Source organism: Schistocerca gregaria, chromosome 7, assembly GCF_023897955.1.
Source record: "Schistocerca gregaria isolate iqSchGreg1 chromosome 7, iqSchGreg1.2, whole genome shotgun sequence".
NCBI lineage: Eukaryota > Metazoa > Arthropoda > Insecta > Orthoptera > Acrididae > Schistocerca > Schistocerca gregaria.
The window spans coordinates 254,303,425-254,321,111 of NC_064926.1; the positions used below are offsets into that span (position 1 = coordinate 254,303,425).

The window sequence follows — 17,687 nt, forward strand, 5'->3', positions numbered from 1 at the left end:
AGCAATCCAGATGATGAATGGATTCAATGTGCAATTTGTTGCCAGTGGACACTTCTGTCACTTGTTAAAACTGGAATAAAAGTTGAATTTTTATGAATGTTTGAACTGTGAATATTCTATCCGACACTCAGACGAAGACTGACAAAAATTCTGGACATACTTTTCTGTCACACTGTTATTACGACAATGGAAACAAGATTTATGATTGTAGTTTCTGTTATAAAAGTGTTGGAATTAATATTAAAATAGACTTCGAGTATTAAAATAAATATATTTTCAATTAAACAACTAAGGTCGTCAGTAAATTAAATGATGAAATCATATAGACCAACTTGCCCTAACTGCTGGGCCAACTTGCCCCGTGAGTGGGGTAGGTTGACACACGTAGTATTACTGTGCTAAATATTTATGATTAGACAAACAATGAGGAGTCTTAATTATTAAGTTATAAAATGCCGGAATAATGTACCAATGTTTTCACATAAAAAAATCTAAGGAAACATTTGAATTAGAAGTTGGAAAATATCAAGAAGAAAAAGTAGGCCACCATGTCCCGTTCTTCCCTACCATTTCTTCCTTTTACAGGCATAGTACTCAAGACAGTTTTAAAAAACGATTTTCTTCTTATACGGTACTACTGCCATATGTTTATGCTGATCCACTGTGGATATTTTTACAGAAGCCGAAATAGGCGGTCTTTATAGAGTTCGATACGCTGAACACGAATATGACGATTAAAATAATCTCCTAGCTCAGGGTGATAAGTAAGCTGGGACTTAATTGAACTTACTTAGTATATTGCCGCCGTTTGTTCGCCTCCATGTTGTGGGTGGTGTCTGGCGCTTCTCTATGTGACATCCAGCAGAAATCACCCGTCATGTCACTAATCAACGGTACTATGTACCGCTGTTACATTCGAGAAATATCCTGGTAGAACTGCTCTCTGTGTTCAACACTCCCTGGGAAGACATCGAGGTGAGTGTAAAGGAAGCGCATCCACACGGTTATATTGACACCGGTGACCTTATAAGCACGAATAAGTTCGTCCAGTAGTCCCTGTAAATTTCGGCTCTCCGGTGTCCCAAGAACAACGTCGTCATACTACGACAGCAGTGCACCGCTTGGAGCTGATCAGGTGTTAGAGCAGACTCAGGTGTATGTGTCCCAACAACCGGCGTATCTGAGGCCGAATCCTTCCTGATCACCTCTGTGCTGAGCCGTGGAAACTTCTTGCACAGAAAGTGAAATGCTGCTACATTCCTGTGCACAGCCTTAACAAATGCTGTCATAAGTGCCAACGTAATGTGCGATGATTGGAGAACAATTTTTTTCGGATGCACTAGAGATTCGGCAACCTTTTTTTTCTCTTGAGCGACTGTCCCATTTACACAGGTAGCAGCAAATACTTAGTTTAAGCATCCTGCAAATCCCACAGCATTGAAATGACTTTGAAGTCTCCACATACCGGCCATTCACGTTCCGAATAACAACGGATTCAACATGGTATAACTTTCTTTAGCTACAGCAGCATATGCACCAGGGATGGATGGCCTTTCACCTTGTTTTTGAGCTATGTGCATAAAGCCTTCACTTTTCTAGTCTGTATGTAATATTCAGGTCTTCCAAGAAATTGTAGTGTCACTACAGCGTTTTACATTGCCCTCGGTACTGAAATTATACTGAAGTTTACTCTGGCGCTCCCGAAACACAAACACACGTACTGTGTCAGCTATCCACTGGTGTAGTCATGAGGCCAAGAGTTGGGCTTCACGCACTGGAAGATCTACATCCATGGTCATACCACTGGGTTCTCACTGTGTGATTTTATGTGATTCTCTGGATGACCGTGTTGGTGTAAATGTAACATAAGAGTAACTGACGTTTTTTCGGCTGTATGTGTCCGTTAACCATAGTCGTTCGACGGTGGGATATGTGGGGGAAAAGGAACTGGCAGTTCTTCGTCATGAGCCACAGAGCGAATGACAGGTGGGATGTCAGGGTATTGAATACAGTTTCCCTCTTGGTCTTGACTCCTTCCCTCAAGGAAGATACCTTACAAAAACAGCAATCTGATGCAAGATTTGTCGATTCACGCTAAATAAGAGAACTCCATGGACACGTTTTTACCGTGCATCCAAGAATTAAGTGTAGACGAATACGAGATGCAACACTTGAGTGAAGCCCATGATTTTATCTCGATCTGCCAAGGCGTATGTAAGTCTCGCTGCTTTCGTCACTGGTCGCCTGCTTGAACCACAATTAACGTATGCACAAACGTAACAAAATTTTGCAGGTTTAATACTGCAGGTGCGGGGCATTTTTGTGAAAACTTAACACAGTTCTTCAGTTCCAACACTTCACATCACGTACTCGTACATTCACTGCTGACCGCGTCGACTTTAGTTCTAGTGACAAATAAACCAACGCAAAACAAGAGCACGAAGCCGTGGCAAATGACAATTAAAATCGCGTCTGGTTTTTACATTCAACACTGCCCATCTGACTGAATTGTGTGAACCTGAGTTATGGTGTAAAGCAGTGTTGCAAAATTGTACTTGGAGTATCAGTCTCACATACAGCAGAGAAACCTTCGTCACAGTGCCCATATGATGTCACACAAGAGTGACCATGAAACGTGAAAACCTCATTTACCTGTAACCCTGACCTAGGAGATAATTTTAACCTTGATATTCGTGATCTATGCATTTATATCTATAATACGGCTACTTTCATTCTGTAAAAAATAAAAAGTTAAAGCTTGGATCAGTGTTATTGAAACACATTTTGAAGTTTTCCACTTCGGTTATTCTTCACACGTATTCAATTTATTCTATCTCGCACTATTGGCCAATCGTGCTAGATATAATAAACTGAATATTGGTGAAAAACAGCCGAAGTGATAAATTTCAAAATGTGATTTAAATAAAAATTTTCTATCCTTCCAGTTGTTAAACACAGCATCAGTGAAAAACAGCTTTTAACTATTATGTTTATTTCTGTCTACGGTCAGAAACTATTTAGCGGATATACTGGTTTCGATTGAAAATCATTAGCCATATTCAATAAATACGGGGTTATTAATAAGTAATTCCAGAGCTTTAGAAAACAACTGCACGATAACTACAAGACATACAGGAAGCAGATAAAAATCCATGGTCAGAGCATCTCCCCAACTCTGCAACCTATATTACAGGTGCTCAATAAAACACCGTTTTTGGCGGAGCAAACGTCAGTACGATAGTCAAACTCTGCCATACACATCTCAAAACGTCATGGAAGATTTCAGCAAGCACATTAGTTACCCTCCCTTGCAAATTTTCCAAACCAAGTGGCAGTAGAACTAGGAACACGCGGTTTTTTAAATAAACCCATAGAAAGAAATTTTATGTAGTTATGTCTGCTGTGTGTGGGGGGCCAATGGAGATCAGAAGCTGTGATGTGAAGCACGTCTCATCCAGTACTGTGACAGTTTAGCTTTGAGGTGATAACGAACATGGCATAAACCACTGCCGCAGCATGTTCAGGTTCACAAACAAGGGATTAATTGGAAATAACTTGTTCATATTTTTAATTGGAATTTAGGGCATACAAGGTATAATAATGGCTGTCTCTAAACCGAAACTACAGTTTTCTTATATAAAGAAGAGGGTACAGCTCCTTTTATTTTTGGCCTTGAGGCATATTATCATGGTGTATCTGTGTAGCCATAAATGTTTTGCCTTCGCAGGTGCTCACCCAACTGATTGGCCTGAACGAGTTCAACCCGAACAACGAATTCATGCAGTTGGTGACGGAGCTGATGTGCAGCGATGGGGCGTTCACGCAGGACATATGCAGCAATCTCATGTTCATGATTGGTGGATTCAACGAAGCTGAGATGAACAAGGTAAGTGAGTCAGTTCATCATGTGGGTGTGTGTGTGTGTGTGTGTGTGTCTGTGTGATACCTGTTCTGTCCGATAAACATGTAAAGGGTGAACATTAACAAAACCGATCAACTACAAGGGCATTTTGCTAACTGGAAATGGAGGAAAAAGGGTCCTATGAACATGCGTCCGAAAATGGACAGTGCGATGCAAAGACAACACATCACTGTGAAACACAGTACAGCGCTGCATCACATCTACTTCACAACCGTTGTTGGCCACCGTGGGATGCAATTCACGTATTCACACATACGTGTCTGTCATGCAAGATACACAAAATCGTACATTGGCTTACACCATGTTGGAGTGCCACTTGCATGGAGTTTGTACAAGGGTTCATCTCAGTGTTTTGTAGAACCTAGTCCTCCAGAGTTGGGGTACGCACAGTCCGCCGCCTCCCTGCACATTCGTCTGTCTGAAACGTGCCTTGACCACACACAACACTTAAAAATGGCTTCAAATGTCGTGTGATGTGTTTGCTGTGTCTGAGGGTACTTGTTCTTGGTACAGCCATGCCGCCTATAGACCTTTTTCATCTTTTTGTCCGTACACAAACTTCATCTCGGCTTGTTCTCGACAAGAATACCAGATCATTCTGCTGCTAACAGCGCGCTGCGTCAATCATACAGCCTGCAACACACAAAGAACACACGCCACGTGGTCAGTGGAACTGTCATTCGTCAGCGCCATCTATCTTGGCAAAGATGTGTTTCCTGACATGTTCACGAGACCTTTTTTCCTCCGTTTCCAGTCAGAAATCCATGCGTGCAGCTTTAGTTTTTATTAATCTTCGTGCTGTACACAAACAGTTTATCTGTACGCGTGATTGCGTTTCTAACGTCAGTGTAGATCCACAAAAGGCCATGAGACTCTGGTGGAAATACAGAACTCGCTGCGAGCTGAAAGTAGGTGAACCAAATGTACAGTGTATGCTACTTGAGTATGAAAATTGTGTTTCGAGACTCAGCCCGGCATAAATTTATAACTTCCTCCGTCGAATTATTTCGTTGCCTGATTGCAACTGGCACCAGTCTTTCTTTCAAAATTATAAAAACTTAGGCACACATTCGGTACAAATTTTGTTTTTTTTAGGCATCAGTCCCTGAATTTGAAAACTTCGTTCTGTACTAAACAGATTTGATATGTGCTGTTTGTGTGGTGGAGTGGTATTCTAAGGCATATTGATGATATTTTTTCAAAATTTCTGTGCAATTAATGCTTGTCTCTCTCTCTCTCTGTTTGTAACAAGGAAAGTATTAGACAAACAGTACTGGAAGAAACATCGGCAACAGGAGATAACTAAAAAACAGTAGGAGACTTGCACTCAAAAATTAAACTACTTTTCGGCATCATAACAACAAGAGATTGACAACCAATGTATTTGCAGTCCAGTTCATTCAGTGTATATACAAAATTCAGGTGATACAGATGTATCAGTCTGAAAAGAGTTTTGTGTTGTGGATTCAGAGATATAAGCCATTGTACGTATATTATAAATGCTTTTACATATATAGTCTGCATTGAGGATAAGATAATCATATACTTGCTTACTGAATGACTGCGGCTGTTTTCCTACTAAGGCTATTAATTATTGAAACTTCCCCTTCGTTTCAGAACCCGTTTAGGTTTTTTAACCAATTATCGAGCGTTATTTCTATAGGAAAGCACCTTTACGAAATGGGAATACAAAGGTGTGAAAATAAATTAGCCCAAGAACAGTGACATATGTGTAAGAATGGCAGCGAATCCACACAATGTATTGCTGTTCGTTCGATTTACAAAAGTTTACTGTTTACATGTAGCAGGAAATGTGCAAAGATACAACGTTGACCAAATAATAAAAGTAAGGTTCATCTAACAGTTTCAGAGATTTATTTATGTACATGTTAATGTATAGTACAGGAAAAAGAAAGCTAAAGAAAACAAAATTATTAAAAATGTACAAAATTAGAAACTTGCAAATTTAAAATTTATACTGGTTTATAGACAACACGAACAACCGTAACTTTTAGCATCAGAGCTTTGAAAGGAATTGTTATATAGATTCTGATAAGCTGTAAGCAGAAAACCAGAAATATGTCCAGATGCACTCTATGTTGTAGATAAAACTGAACACTGATAAATGGTATTTCGATTTCATCTAGAATATTAGTTTTCTTCCCTTTCGTTGTATGATAAAGGATATGGAGTTTATCGTAGATGCTTGATGGCGTGTGTTTGTTGTATATGAGAAGCATCATGTATGCACTTGCGTTCCTTTAGTTAGATTTTGTGTGTTTTTTAAGCGAATTCGAATTTTTTTCTGGTTTTTCCAATGTACATCATATAAAAATTTTCACATTCAATTTTATACATTCCTGATTTATTAAATGGTTCCGTTCAGTAGGTGATACGCCATATAACACTTTTAATATTGTTTCTGGTACGATATGTAATTCTGATTTTGATATATTTAAAGGTCTGACTGTGTTATTTAAAATGCTACCGAAATATGGGAGACCTCAATGAAAAAAAAACAAGCGAAAAAAATCCTTGTGCATTCATGATGCAGCTCTTACACAAGAAACACACGTCCAAAAACATTCCATCATGCAAAGAAAGGGAAGAAAATTAATATACCACAAAAATCAAAAATTTTAGTCATTTTAAAACGCAACCATATGCATTGACAATGAATAAACTCAACTACGAAAATGGAACTTATCTCAATAATTTTGCTGTTATTCTGTTTACAGCTAATCAGAGAAAAATAGTAATTCCATCCGCAGTTTGTGCACCAACAGATAAGAGTTTTCATTCGTAGGTCACGAACTGTCTCTGCACTAAGTGAAACTTTGAATTTTCGAACATATCATTTCGGTAGAACATTTTACAGATTTATTGTTTCGTGTTTGTTAGCTTCTATTCTTTGCATATGCACTTATATGTAGCTAGATAAATCTCAGAAATCGTTAAATGAATCTTTATATTTCTGCACATTTCCCGCCTTATGTGCACAAACTAATTGTCAAAATAGAAAGAGCAGTTAATTTTTTGTAATGCAAACACAAATGTAAATACGCTGCTTTTTTATACATATGGCAGCTTTTCTAGGCAACTATCCTTCCATTAAGTTATTTTCACACCATTGTGTTTCCAGTTCGTAGCAGTAATATAAAGTGGTTTTCTGTGCAGATAACCTCTGGTCAACGGGTTAAAAATTCGAAACCTATTGAGAAATGAAGGAAAAGTTAAAAAAATAACCTCAGCGGAAAATATTTCGCTATCATCTCTGTATATAGCATGACTATGCTAAAAAGGCAAGTTGCCACGTAAATAATAGAAGATACGTGTGAAAAAAATGTTATGGCTGCACAAATCAACGACAAGATATGTATGTCTGGTATGATACAGAGATCTGAATGGTTCAAATACAGATGAAAGTTAATAATGAAGGAGTTATAAAAGCAGTGACCAAGATAGTGATCACTCTTTTTATTGACATCCCGTCAACTCCGATCCTATTATGGAGATGATTAAGCGTTATTGCAGTTCATCTCGCAACAGTAATCTAAGGAGTTGTCGAGGTTATAGTCCTACAGCCACTTCCATTCCAACTCTAGCATGTGACCTATAAGAGGTGCCTCTATGAAGCCTATCAGCCAGGTAGAAAGATTGGGTTCCATACAGAGGGTTACAGGGTCGATGGGCTGGTTAGTGCTGGAGGATCACCAAAAAACCGACATTGAAGCAGGCGTGGTGATTATGCTTCTCACCACTGAGTCATGTTGTGTGAAATTAATGTAAAATTTTCCGATATTAAATTAGTTCCATATTCGGATCTGCGGGTAGGAGCTGCTTCAGTGAAACAAAATCCGAAGTCTAGGTAACGAGGTTAGCAGTACTTTCAAATACCAACACACAGTTGTCGTTCGTTAGTGGGAGATGATAGATTGAGAGAAACAGAGGAGGAACTAGAAACATTCAACTAGAGCGTTTTTGGGTTAAGCGAAGTACCTGGAAAAAGCGAAAAATTCTTCTGTGGCTATGGTTATCTATTTGGTCGAATTTTTAGTAAACAAAGTAATTGTAGACAAGATAGTAGTATTAGAGGGAACTAGAACAGAACAGCACTTTTGGTCCTTAAAATATCAGATAATTATAAAATGCAAATATCTCAAGCAGATGAATCAACTTCTAGCCATTCTGATGTAGAGATACAATCCTTCTATTAGTGCCTGGAAGAAATCTGTGAAATAAATGGACACTGTTTTTTACAAATTCATAACTGAAGTATTTAATGCCAAAGTTGGAACATACGAGAATGGTGATTCTGTTTTTGGCAAATATGCATAGTTGAAAGAAGTGGCAAGGGTGAGAGATTATTCCAATTTGCAAAGTGCAAATATCCTATTCGGAAATGGTCTTGGAGGACTTCTGACAATGAAGTGAAAAATGAGGTGGATTAAATTCTAACCGACAGGCTTCAAAATGTCAAAGATACCTCTGTGCTTAACAGATTCAATACAAACAGTGATAATCGACTAATAAGAGCAAGATTTAAAGTGAGCAGAAACGATGAAAACTTGAATCTAATTAACAGAAAAACAAACTTTAAATCTCAAAAACCTGAAAGAAAGGAAAGAGAAATTTAGAGAAAGAATTAAGGGAAAATTAAGGGTATAAAGTAGAAGCGTAACAAAGGCACCAATAACAACAGCTGGAGAAGCACGTGGCTTGTGTAAATCTCAAAAACAACCAAAGAATCGACAAATGAAACGATACGTTTGATGGACAAGAAAAGAACAGTGAAAACAGGAATAGGTAAAGATAAAATAGAACATATAACTTTGCAGTGCTCTGAAATAGAGTATGAAAAAACACATCGAGAAGAATGAATAAGATATGCTGAAATCCAGTCCTGAAAATAACTTTATATAAGAAAGGCAAACCGCAGATCGTAAGGACTCAGCTAATTGCGTTAAATTCAGAGAAACCCGAATTACAAATAATGTTACTCAACTACACTGGATATTTTTATAGCACCCTGCACAAGAAAACGGACGATTATAACTTAATAATAGGTGAATTGGATGCTTTCGTCTCCCAAACCCCAGGAATTCTTCGTTCGGAAGTCAAATGTGCTATAGACACGATATAAAAATGAACTGCTCCAGTTAGTAATGTCTTCTCAGTCGATATTTTAAAGCTGATGGGTGAGGAATCTATAGAGCATTCAGAAAAATATCTGCATGTTGTTTCATAGAGAAACATCCAAGAGATCGGAATAAAGTCAAGATAACTGTAAGTAGTAACAAGCTATACATAGCTCTCGCTCTGTCAGCCTTCTGCCCACACTGTACAGAGTTTTCACTAGAATTTTGAGTACCATTGTGAGCATTATACTTGACCATTCGCAACCCATTTAGAAAGCTGGCTTTCGCACAGTTTTTAGTACGGCTGACCGTGTCCTTACTCCAAGCAAAACAGTAAAACGAATGAGCACCATATAACTCTTTGCCTTGTCTTTAGAGATTCCTACCATGCTGTCAATTCAGTCAGTTGCCCAATTGTGTCTGAATCTCCAACAAAACGTTCACATCGTTTGAGAATATTGTTAACGTAATCAGTGAATTTCACATTCAAAATGGTATAAAACAAGGTGAATCTGTTTCTCCAGGATTATTTGCAGCACTGCTAGAAAAATGAAAGTGTAATTTGAATTGAAAAACAAAGGGAATCCAAGTTCTGCGAAAGAGATTATTATATCGTTTTATTATTAAGTGATATAGAATAGCTTAAAATATTAGTTAGTGAACTTACGTTAGTCCACTCTGAAGTTGGCCTAAAATGAACGGTTGCAACCGCTTAACTGGCATCGTTTGATGTGCGTTAGGCGAACCACGGAGTGTGGGGGCGTGGTCCAGAGTCTACCCGCAGGCGTTAGTAACGAAGTAGTATCTGTCGTACATTTATTTCTCAGGAAGAGTCGAATCACTAGACTAACGTACAGTTTCGCATTCAGCATGTGCGGGATAACCATGAGAGTGCTCCTGCTGCCATAAGAAATCCTGCCTCAGACCACAACTCCAGGTACAGACAGCTTTAGTGTGTCTAGCACTCAGATAGGTTACTTGCAGCGGTCAACTGGCCGCCTTCTAACCAACACACGCCCATCACTGGCACCGAGGCACAACCATAAAACACAACAGACCTCCACCCTGCCCTCCAATGAGCTCTTGTTCGACTCCAATGAAGTAGCAAATGGCGATACGTTGAAGTCAGTGTAATGCAAGCAACGGGGCGTCTGGCTCGGAGCTTTCCTTGAAATTGGTAATTTGTGGTAAGTTACTATGGGACCAAATTGCTGAGGTGTTCGGTCCCTGGGGTTACACACTACTTAATCTAACTGAAACTAACTTACGCTAAGGACAACACACACACCCATGTCCGAGGGAGGATTCGAACCTCCAACGGGGGGAGCCGCTCGTACCGTGGCAGGGCGCCCTAGGCCACGCGGCCTGTCCTTGAAGCAACCGATTTGTAACAGTTCACTGTGTCACTGGGATGCCAACTGCTGCACAAATTGCTGCTGCAGATGCAGCACGATGCGCCAGAGCAACACGTTGACCATTCTTGCCTTCCCTCTCTATAGTACCACGTGACTGTCTAGAGCCCGATTGTTTTTTCTCGTGGCTACCGCTGGACAGTGGTTTCATTCATGCCAAGTCTTTCTGGAATACTCCCGTACTCATATTACGCAATCTCCTTCAAATTCTGTGAGGTGTTGATAATGGCGACTTTGTCACCTTAAATTCATTGTTGACCATCATTAACTAATGGTTCAAATGGCTCTGAGCACTATGGGACTCAAGTGCTGTGGTCATTAGTCCCCTAGAACTTAGAAGTACTTAAACCTAACTAACCTAAGGACATCACACACATCCATGCCCGAGGCAGGATTCGAACCTGTGACCGTAGCAGTCGCACGGTTCCGGACTGGGCGCCTAGAACCGCGAGACCACCGCGGCCGGCCCTCATTAACTCTACACGTCCAGTCTCGAAGGCAACTAACGTTCACGATCGTCACAACGCTTATTTAAACCAAACCCCTTCGTGCGTCCTCATAGTTGTGCTGTTAGCGCCACTCTTGTGCTAGTGGTACGAAATTTCATTATACATCAACCTACAGATGTAGAAACTTGTCTACCAAGTTTTGTTTACTTCATACAACTCCTTCTTCTTGTTGAGATTTTTTTCCGTCTGTGTAATTAAAAGGCTTTCTCAGTGTGTAGGAAAGTGCCGGGTATCAGCGCAAGCCGCTAAGTGGTACACAACAAGTTGTGACATCGAAGGTGCAGATCAGCGGTGCTCGTGGGCTGTCACGCAGGCGACAGTATGGAGAGAAGCAGGCGTCGTCTACCCCAAACGTTTCTGCATTGCAGTGCGGCCATCATAGCTCAGCGCTCAGTAGAAAACCTGTCGCATTCTCATGTGGGTGTAGCCGACTGTGTGGTCCGGGGTCTTGGCTGTCGTGTAGGACACGACCTAGTTACCCGCCATGGATTGAGCAAGACTGCAGCGCATGCACACGAGCTAGCCAAGGGGCTGTGCGAACATGCCATGCATTTATGCACACTATCTGTTACGTGGTACGGATATCATTTGACACATATTGTATACTTCTTATCAACCAAATTCTGACAAACATCATATTAATATGGATCTTCATAGGTCCGAAACGTCGACAACGTGGGTTATACCTATTTATTTGAAAAGGTTTTAGGAACCCAGAGGAAGAACATAGCAACGCTTAGTAATGATATGGGAATCTATGAAAAAAAATTACATGCGTTTGAAGGCAGACATGATCTAACTTCAACATAGCTGCCTGATGAAGAAAGTGAAGTCAGAGTTTGATGTCAATATAATTTTGTATACACAGACACCATTAGCAGGTATGTAAATAATTAGAGTTGCCTTATTCTTGTTATTATTAGTCTTAATGTTGGAACACGTGAGGCAATACTGACCTTACGACTTATCTTAGAAGAAAGATTAAGAAAAGGCAAACCTACGTTTGAAGTCAGAGTTTGATGTCAATATAATTTTGTATACACAGACACCATTAGCAGGTATGTAAATAATTAGAGTTGCCTTATTCTTGTTATTATTAGTCTTAGTATGGAACACGTGAGGCAATACTGACCTTACGACTTATCTTAGAAGAAAGATTAAGAAAAGGCAAACCTACGTTTCTAGCATTTGTAGACTTAGAGAAAGCTTTTGACAATGTTGACTGGAATACTCTTTTTCAAATTCTAAAGGTGGCAGGGGTAAAATACAGGGAGCGAAAGGCTATTTATAATTTGTACAGAAACCAGATGGCAGTAATAAGAGTCGAGGGGCATGAAAGGGAAGCAGTGGTTGGGAAAGGAGTGAGACAGGGTTGTAGCCTCTCCCCGATGTTATTCAATCTGTATATTGAGCAAGCAGTAAAGGAAATAAAAGAAAAATTTGGAGTAGGTATTAAAATTCATGGAGACGAAGTAAAAACTTTGAGGTTCGCCGATGACATTGTAATTCTGTCAGAGACGGCAAAGGACTTGGAAGAGCAGTTGAACGGAATGGACAGTGTCTTGAAAGGAGGATATAAGATGAACATTAACAAAAGCAAAACGAGGATAATGGAATGTAGTCAAATTAAATCGGGTGATGCTGAGGGAATTAGATTAGGAAATGAGACACTTAAAGTAGTAAAGGAGTTTTGCTATTTAGGAAGTAAAATAACTGATGATGGTCGAAGTAGAGAGGATATAAAATGTAGACTGGCAATGGCAAGGAAAGCGTTTCTGAAGAAGAGGAATTTGTTAACATCGAGTATAGATTTAAAAGTCAGGAAGTCGTTTCTGAAAGTATTTGTGTGGAGTGTAGTCATCTATGGAAGTGAAATGTGGACAATAAATAGTTTAGACAAGAAGAGAATAGAAGCTTTCGAAATGTGGTGCTACAGAAGAATGCTGAAGATTAGATGGGTAGATCACATAACTAATGAGGAGGTATTGAATAAAATTGGGGAGAACTGGAGTTTGTGGCACAACGTGACAAAAAGAAGGGACCGGTTGGTAGGACATGTTTTGAGGCATCAAGGGATCACAAATTTAGCATTGGAGGGCAGCGTGGAGGGTAAAAATCGTAGAGGGAGACCGAGAGATGAGTACACTAAGCAGATTCAGAAGGATGTAGGTTGCAGTAGGTACTGGGAGATGAAGCAGCTTGCACAGGATAGAGTAGCATGGAGAGCTGCATCAAACCAGTCTCAGGACTGAAGACAACAACAACAACAACAGTAGTGTATATAAAGGGCTCAAACAGCGTTATATGTTGACTAATTACTGTGAAGGAGACGTAGAAACCACGTACTCGTGCAAAACTGTTTATCAGCACTTGGCAGAATTCGACAGATCCTCAGTATGGGAAGCCATTGGGACAACTTGTCGACTCGTGCAATATCTAGATTTGTGAGAGCGTCCGAATGTGATAGTTACCCGTTGTTTGATTATATGGGAATGTAAGGATTCGTTGATGACACCTGACCACCAAAAGGGAGCATGGTCGTATTGTGATACAAGCTCTTCGTAACCCATTCACATATTCGCTTACCATCCGAGACAATTACTGGACTCCTTGCAATATTCTGTGTCATCCCGGAAAACTGGTGGGAGACTAGCAGCAGCCGGACTTGTGAAATGCCATCCTACGCCTAGGATGTAGTGCACACAACACATGAAATTGTGCCAAGATCGCGAAGTATGATCGGATGAATGGCGACGTGTTCAACAGTATATCGCTGTTCTGCATTATTCCGGCTGCCGACTATCAGCGACTTTGGTGGAAACATAAGGAGAGATCCCACGTTTTCTAACGTTTAAGATAGGTAGAGTGGTGTTACTTCAAGCGTCATGGGTTGTACCATTTGGATGTCAACTTCGTCCCAGTGTCTCTATCCAGAATATCAAGGATCAGTTACAACAAATCTGATCTTATTTATCTCAGGAGAGAATAGAACGATTTTATGGCACCCTTATCAACTAATTCATTGCATGCATCCAGGCCAGAGAGGTGCAGTTACTCACCTGGGCATAGACTGACAGAGTTGTTGGATGTCCTCCTGAAGAACATCATGGCGAATTCTGTCCAGTTGACTGGTTAGAGCTGAATGGAGGGCCTTGCCCGTAATGCTCCAAACTTTCTCAACTGGGGAGAGAAATGGTGACTTTACTGGCCAAGGTAGGGTTTGTCATTATCTTGCTGAAATGTAAATCTATGACGGCTTGCCATGAAGGGCAACAAAACGGGGCGTATGATATCGTCGACGTATCGATGTGCTCTAAGGTCTCCACGGATAACAACCAAAGGAGACCATGATATTAAAAGAAACCCAGACAGTCATTCCTGGTTGTCGGGTCGTATCACGTTCGACAGTCATGATGGTATCCCACTTTTGTCCAGGGAGTCTCTAGACACGTCTACGCTGGTCATCTGGGCTCAGTTCTAAGCTGTACTCACCACTCCAGTAATGAGATCCCAAGCACAAGGCGCGTCTGGAAACGCCCGGGAAAGCAAAGGGACACCAATGTGTCTGTCGCCCGCTCTAAGTCCCGACAGCCAGGAGAGATGATCTGGGGTACCATTTCTTTTGATAGCAGGAAACCCTCTGGTTGTCATCCATGGCGCTCCTACTACATAGCAGTTTGTCGACGATATTCTACACCTCGTTTTTTGCCCATCATGGCAAGCAATCCTGGACTTGCATTTCAGCAACATAATGCCAGCGCGCACATTGCGAAAATTTCTACTGCTTGTCTCTGTACCTGGCACAGCTTACCTTGGCTAGCAAGTCGTTGGATGTCTCTCTAATTTAGAACATTATGGCTAAGGCATTCCAAACAGCTCGAAATTTTGACATCTAACGCGCCAAATGGACAGAATGTGGCATGATATCCCTCAGGTAAACATCGTATAACTTCTTTTTTTCTGAAATTGTAATCATTTGTTTTTCTCTTCATTTCATAGAGTGTATACAGCATTTGAAGGTGTCGACTCGAAAAAATTGTAGGTGCAGCACAAATCACAATCTCATGTCTAACAACAACAACAAACTGCATAAAATGGAAACTGTTTATGGCGCTGTCTAGTGGGCTCTCCTTGACTGTAAAATCAGTAACTAGACTGAAGCACTGGCCGAAAATGACATATTTTCGTAGGTACACAGTCCTGTAGGTACGAGACACATTCTTAACTCTTATTGAGTATTTCATAGTTTTTGATGCAGGTAAATGTCCCAGAGTCAGGTCTGTCTCAGTAGCATGCCAAATAACGAAAATGTGGAACATCTGAATCTATGACATGTGTTAACCAGTAAACAACCGAAATATACCGAAACTTGAAACGATGTGCACTGCAGAAAATAAAAATGGTTCAAATGGCTCTGAGCGCTATGGGACTTAACATCTGTGGTCATCAGTCCCCTAGAACTTAGAACTACTTAAACCTAACTAAGGACATCGTACACATCCATGCCCGAGGCAGGATTCGAACCTGCGACCGTAGCTGTCACGCGGTTCCAGACTGAAGCGCCTAGAACCGCACGGCCACGAAGGCCGGCTCCACTGCAGATAATGACTTATTTTTCTACTGTTGCAGACTATGCTCCCAGTAATCCTGTCACACACACCCGGTGGTGCCTCCAGCAAACAGTTCATCCACTACGGTCAAGAAATCAAAAGCGGTGAGTACCTTGTGCTCTTCATCATAAATAACTCATTAAAAACGTTGTTCTAAAGTGGAAAATGGACGGCGATAATTCTGCAGTAATTCTGAAAGCACTATTTTGACCAGTCACGTCTCAGAATGATTTATCTTACTTAACTCTCGTAATATGAACCATAACAATTGCGATACAGATCGCACTGATGTAAGTGGCTGTCTGACAAATAGAAGTCATGCTGATTTATTACCATGAAGGATGAGACAAAACAACACATTCACTTATATGAGTAAAAAATGGTTCAAATAGCACTGAGAACTATGGGACTTAACATCTTAGGTCATCAGTCTCCCAGAACTTAGAACTACTTAAACCTAACTAACCTAAGGACATCACACACATCCATGCACGAGGCAGGACTCGAACCTGTGACCGTAGCAGTCCCACGGTTCCAGATTGCTGCGCCTAGAACCGCACGGCCACCGCGGCCGAAGTTAAATGAGTAACTAATTCCTCGAAATTAAACTGCACAATGCAAACTTGAGAATTATCGTGCATGTTACTAAATATTGGTTGCGGATCGAATACTATTAAACGCGAAGTATGTTTGCGTTCGGTACAAGATGCAAAAAATGCAGAAGATTTTTTATTCAGGGTAGCCGCAGTCTGGATGTATGATTTTGAAAACAAAACTGTTTCAGCTGTAAGTACTTTATTTATAAGAACGACCAGTATCGCGGCATTATATCTGTATCATCAGGGGCAATAAAATCATGCCCGGATCAGAAAAGAGAATTGGATGACCCAGCGTTCATACTCAGCAATTTTTCGCTATATCTTTCTTCTTTCTATCTTTCTAGGGCCCTTTGTCCTGCTCCAACGCGGGGTCGGCTTTGTTATTACGGATTTGGCAGTGTTAAGGACAGAGTGTGGCCGAATGCCCTTTCTGACGCCATCCTGAACTCCCCGGGATGGAAGTAGTGTACCTCAGCTTTCTGCGTCTAGTTTAAGTCATGAAATAGTGCGAACGTTTTCAAATGTCTGTGAGTCGTGTAACTGAGGCGGAACTTGGGGACCAGCCCGGTGTTCACCTAGCGAGATGTGGAAAACCGCCTAAAAACCACATACAGGCAGGCTGGCCGGCATACCGGCCCTCGTCGTTAATCCGCCGGGTGGATTCGATCCGGGGCCAGTGAGCCTACCCGAGTACAGGAAGCAGCACATTAGAGCTCTCGGCTACCCTGGCGGGTCTCAATTTTTCGCTATGTAGCGGACGTCAATTATAAAACAGTATAAAACGACATAGAACGCTTCCGTGATAACAGGAGTTCTTAGTACCTGGTGAGCTAACGGATCCCCATACACGGAGAAAGTGATCACAAACCTGCCGTATATGATCATCTATGGGATTATGTGAAATTAATCTGCACCGATCGCTTATTTACTACCGCAAGCGCCCACACTGGCTGTGTAATATCAGTCGGCATGACTTCCTCGGTATACTGGGACCAGTTAGCTCATCAGGCCCTGGTCGTCTTGTCATCACGAAAGTGTGTCATGGCAGCGTTCTATGTTGTTTTCTGCCATTTTATAAATGACGTCCGCTACTCAGCGAAAAATTGCTGACTATGAACGCTGCATTACCCATGCTTCCTTTGATCAGAACATGATTTTCTTGCGTCTGATAATGCAGATATAATGCTTCAAAACCGGTAATGCTTACGAGTAAAGTACTTACAGCTGAAACGCTTTTATTTTCAAAAAAGCAAAAGATACAGTCTCTATGCACAAAAGAATTGCCAGAGATGCAGTTCAACGTGCATGATAATCTATGAAAATAATTCACTTTCCGAAATGAAAAGCAACGACTTATATTTCAATAATGTTTTTATTTAAAGTTATCATTCTGACTTTCGATACGTACTGTCAGATTTTCATCATGATGAACTTAGCAGCAGATGAAACTGGTCTGTAAAAAACGTGGAAATCAATCCAAGATGAATGACATTACTT

At 40.8% G+C, this 17,687-nt stretch overlaps 1 protein-coding gene across 1 annotated transcript in view; it reads left to right on the top strand.

The window, feature by feature from the left end:
* LOC126282057 (lipase 3-like) overlaps positions 1-17,687 on the top strand; it is a 72,915-nt gene that overhangs the window by 39,168 nt on the left and 16,060 nt on the right. The window contains exons 7-8 of the mRNA XM_049981495.1: positions 3,728-3,886; positions 15,611-15,695. Coding sequence (XP_049837452.1) covers positions 3,728-3,886; positions 15,611-15,695 — 244 coding nt within the window. The remainder of the gene's footprint in view (positions 1-3,727; positions 3,887-15,610; positions 15,696-17,687) is intronic.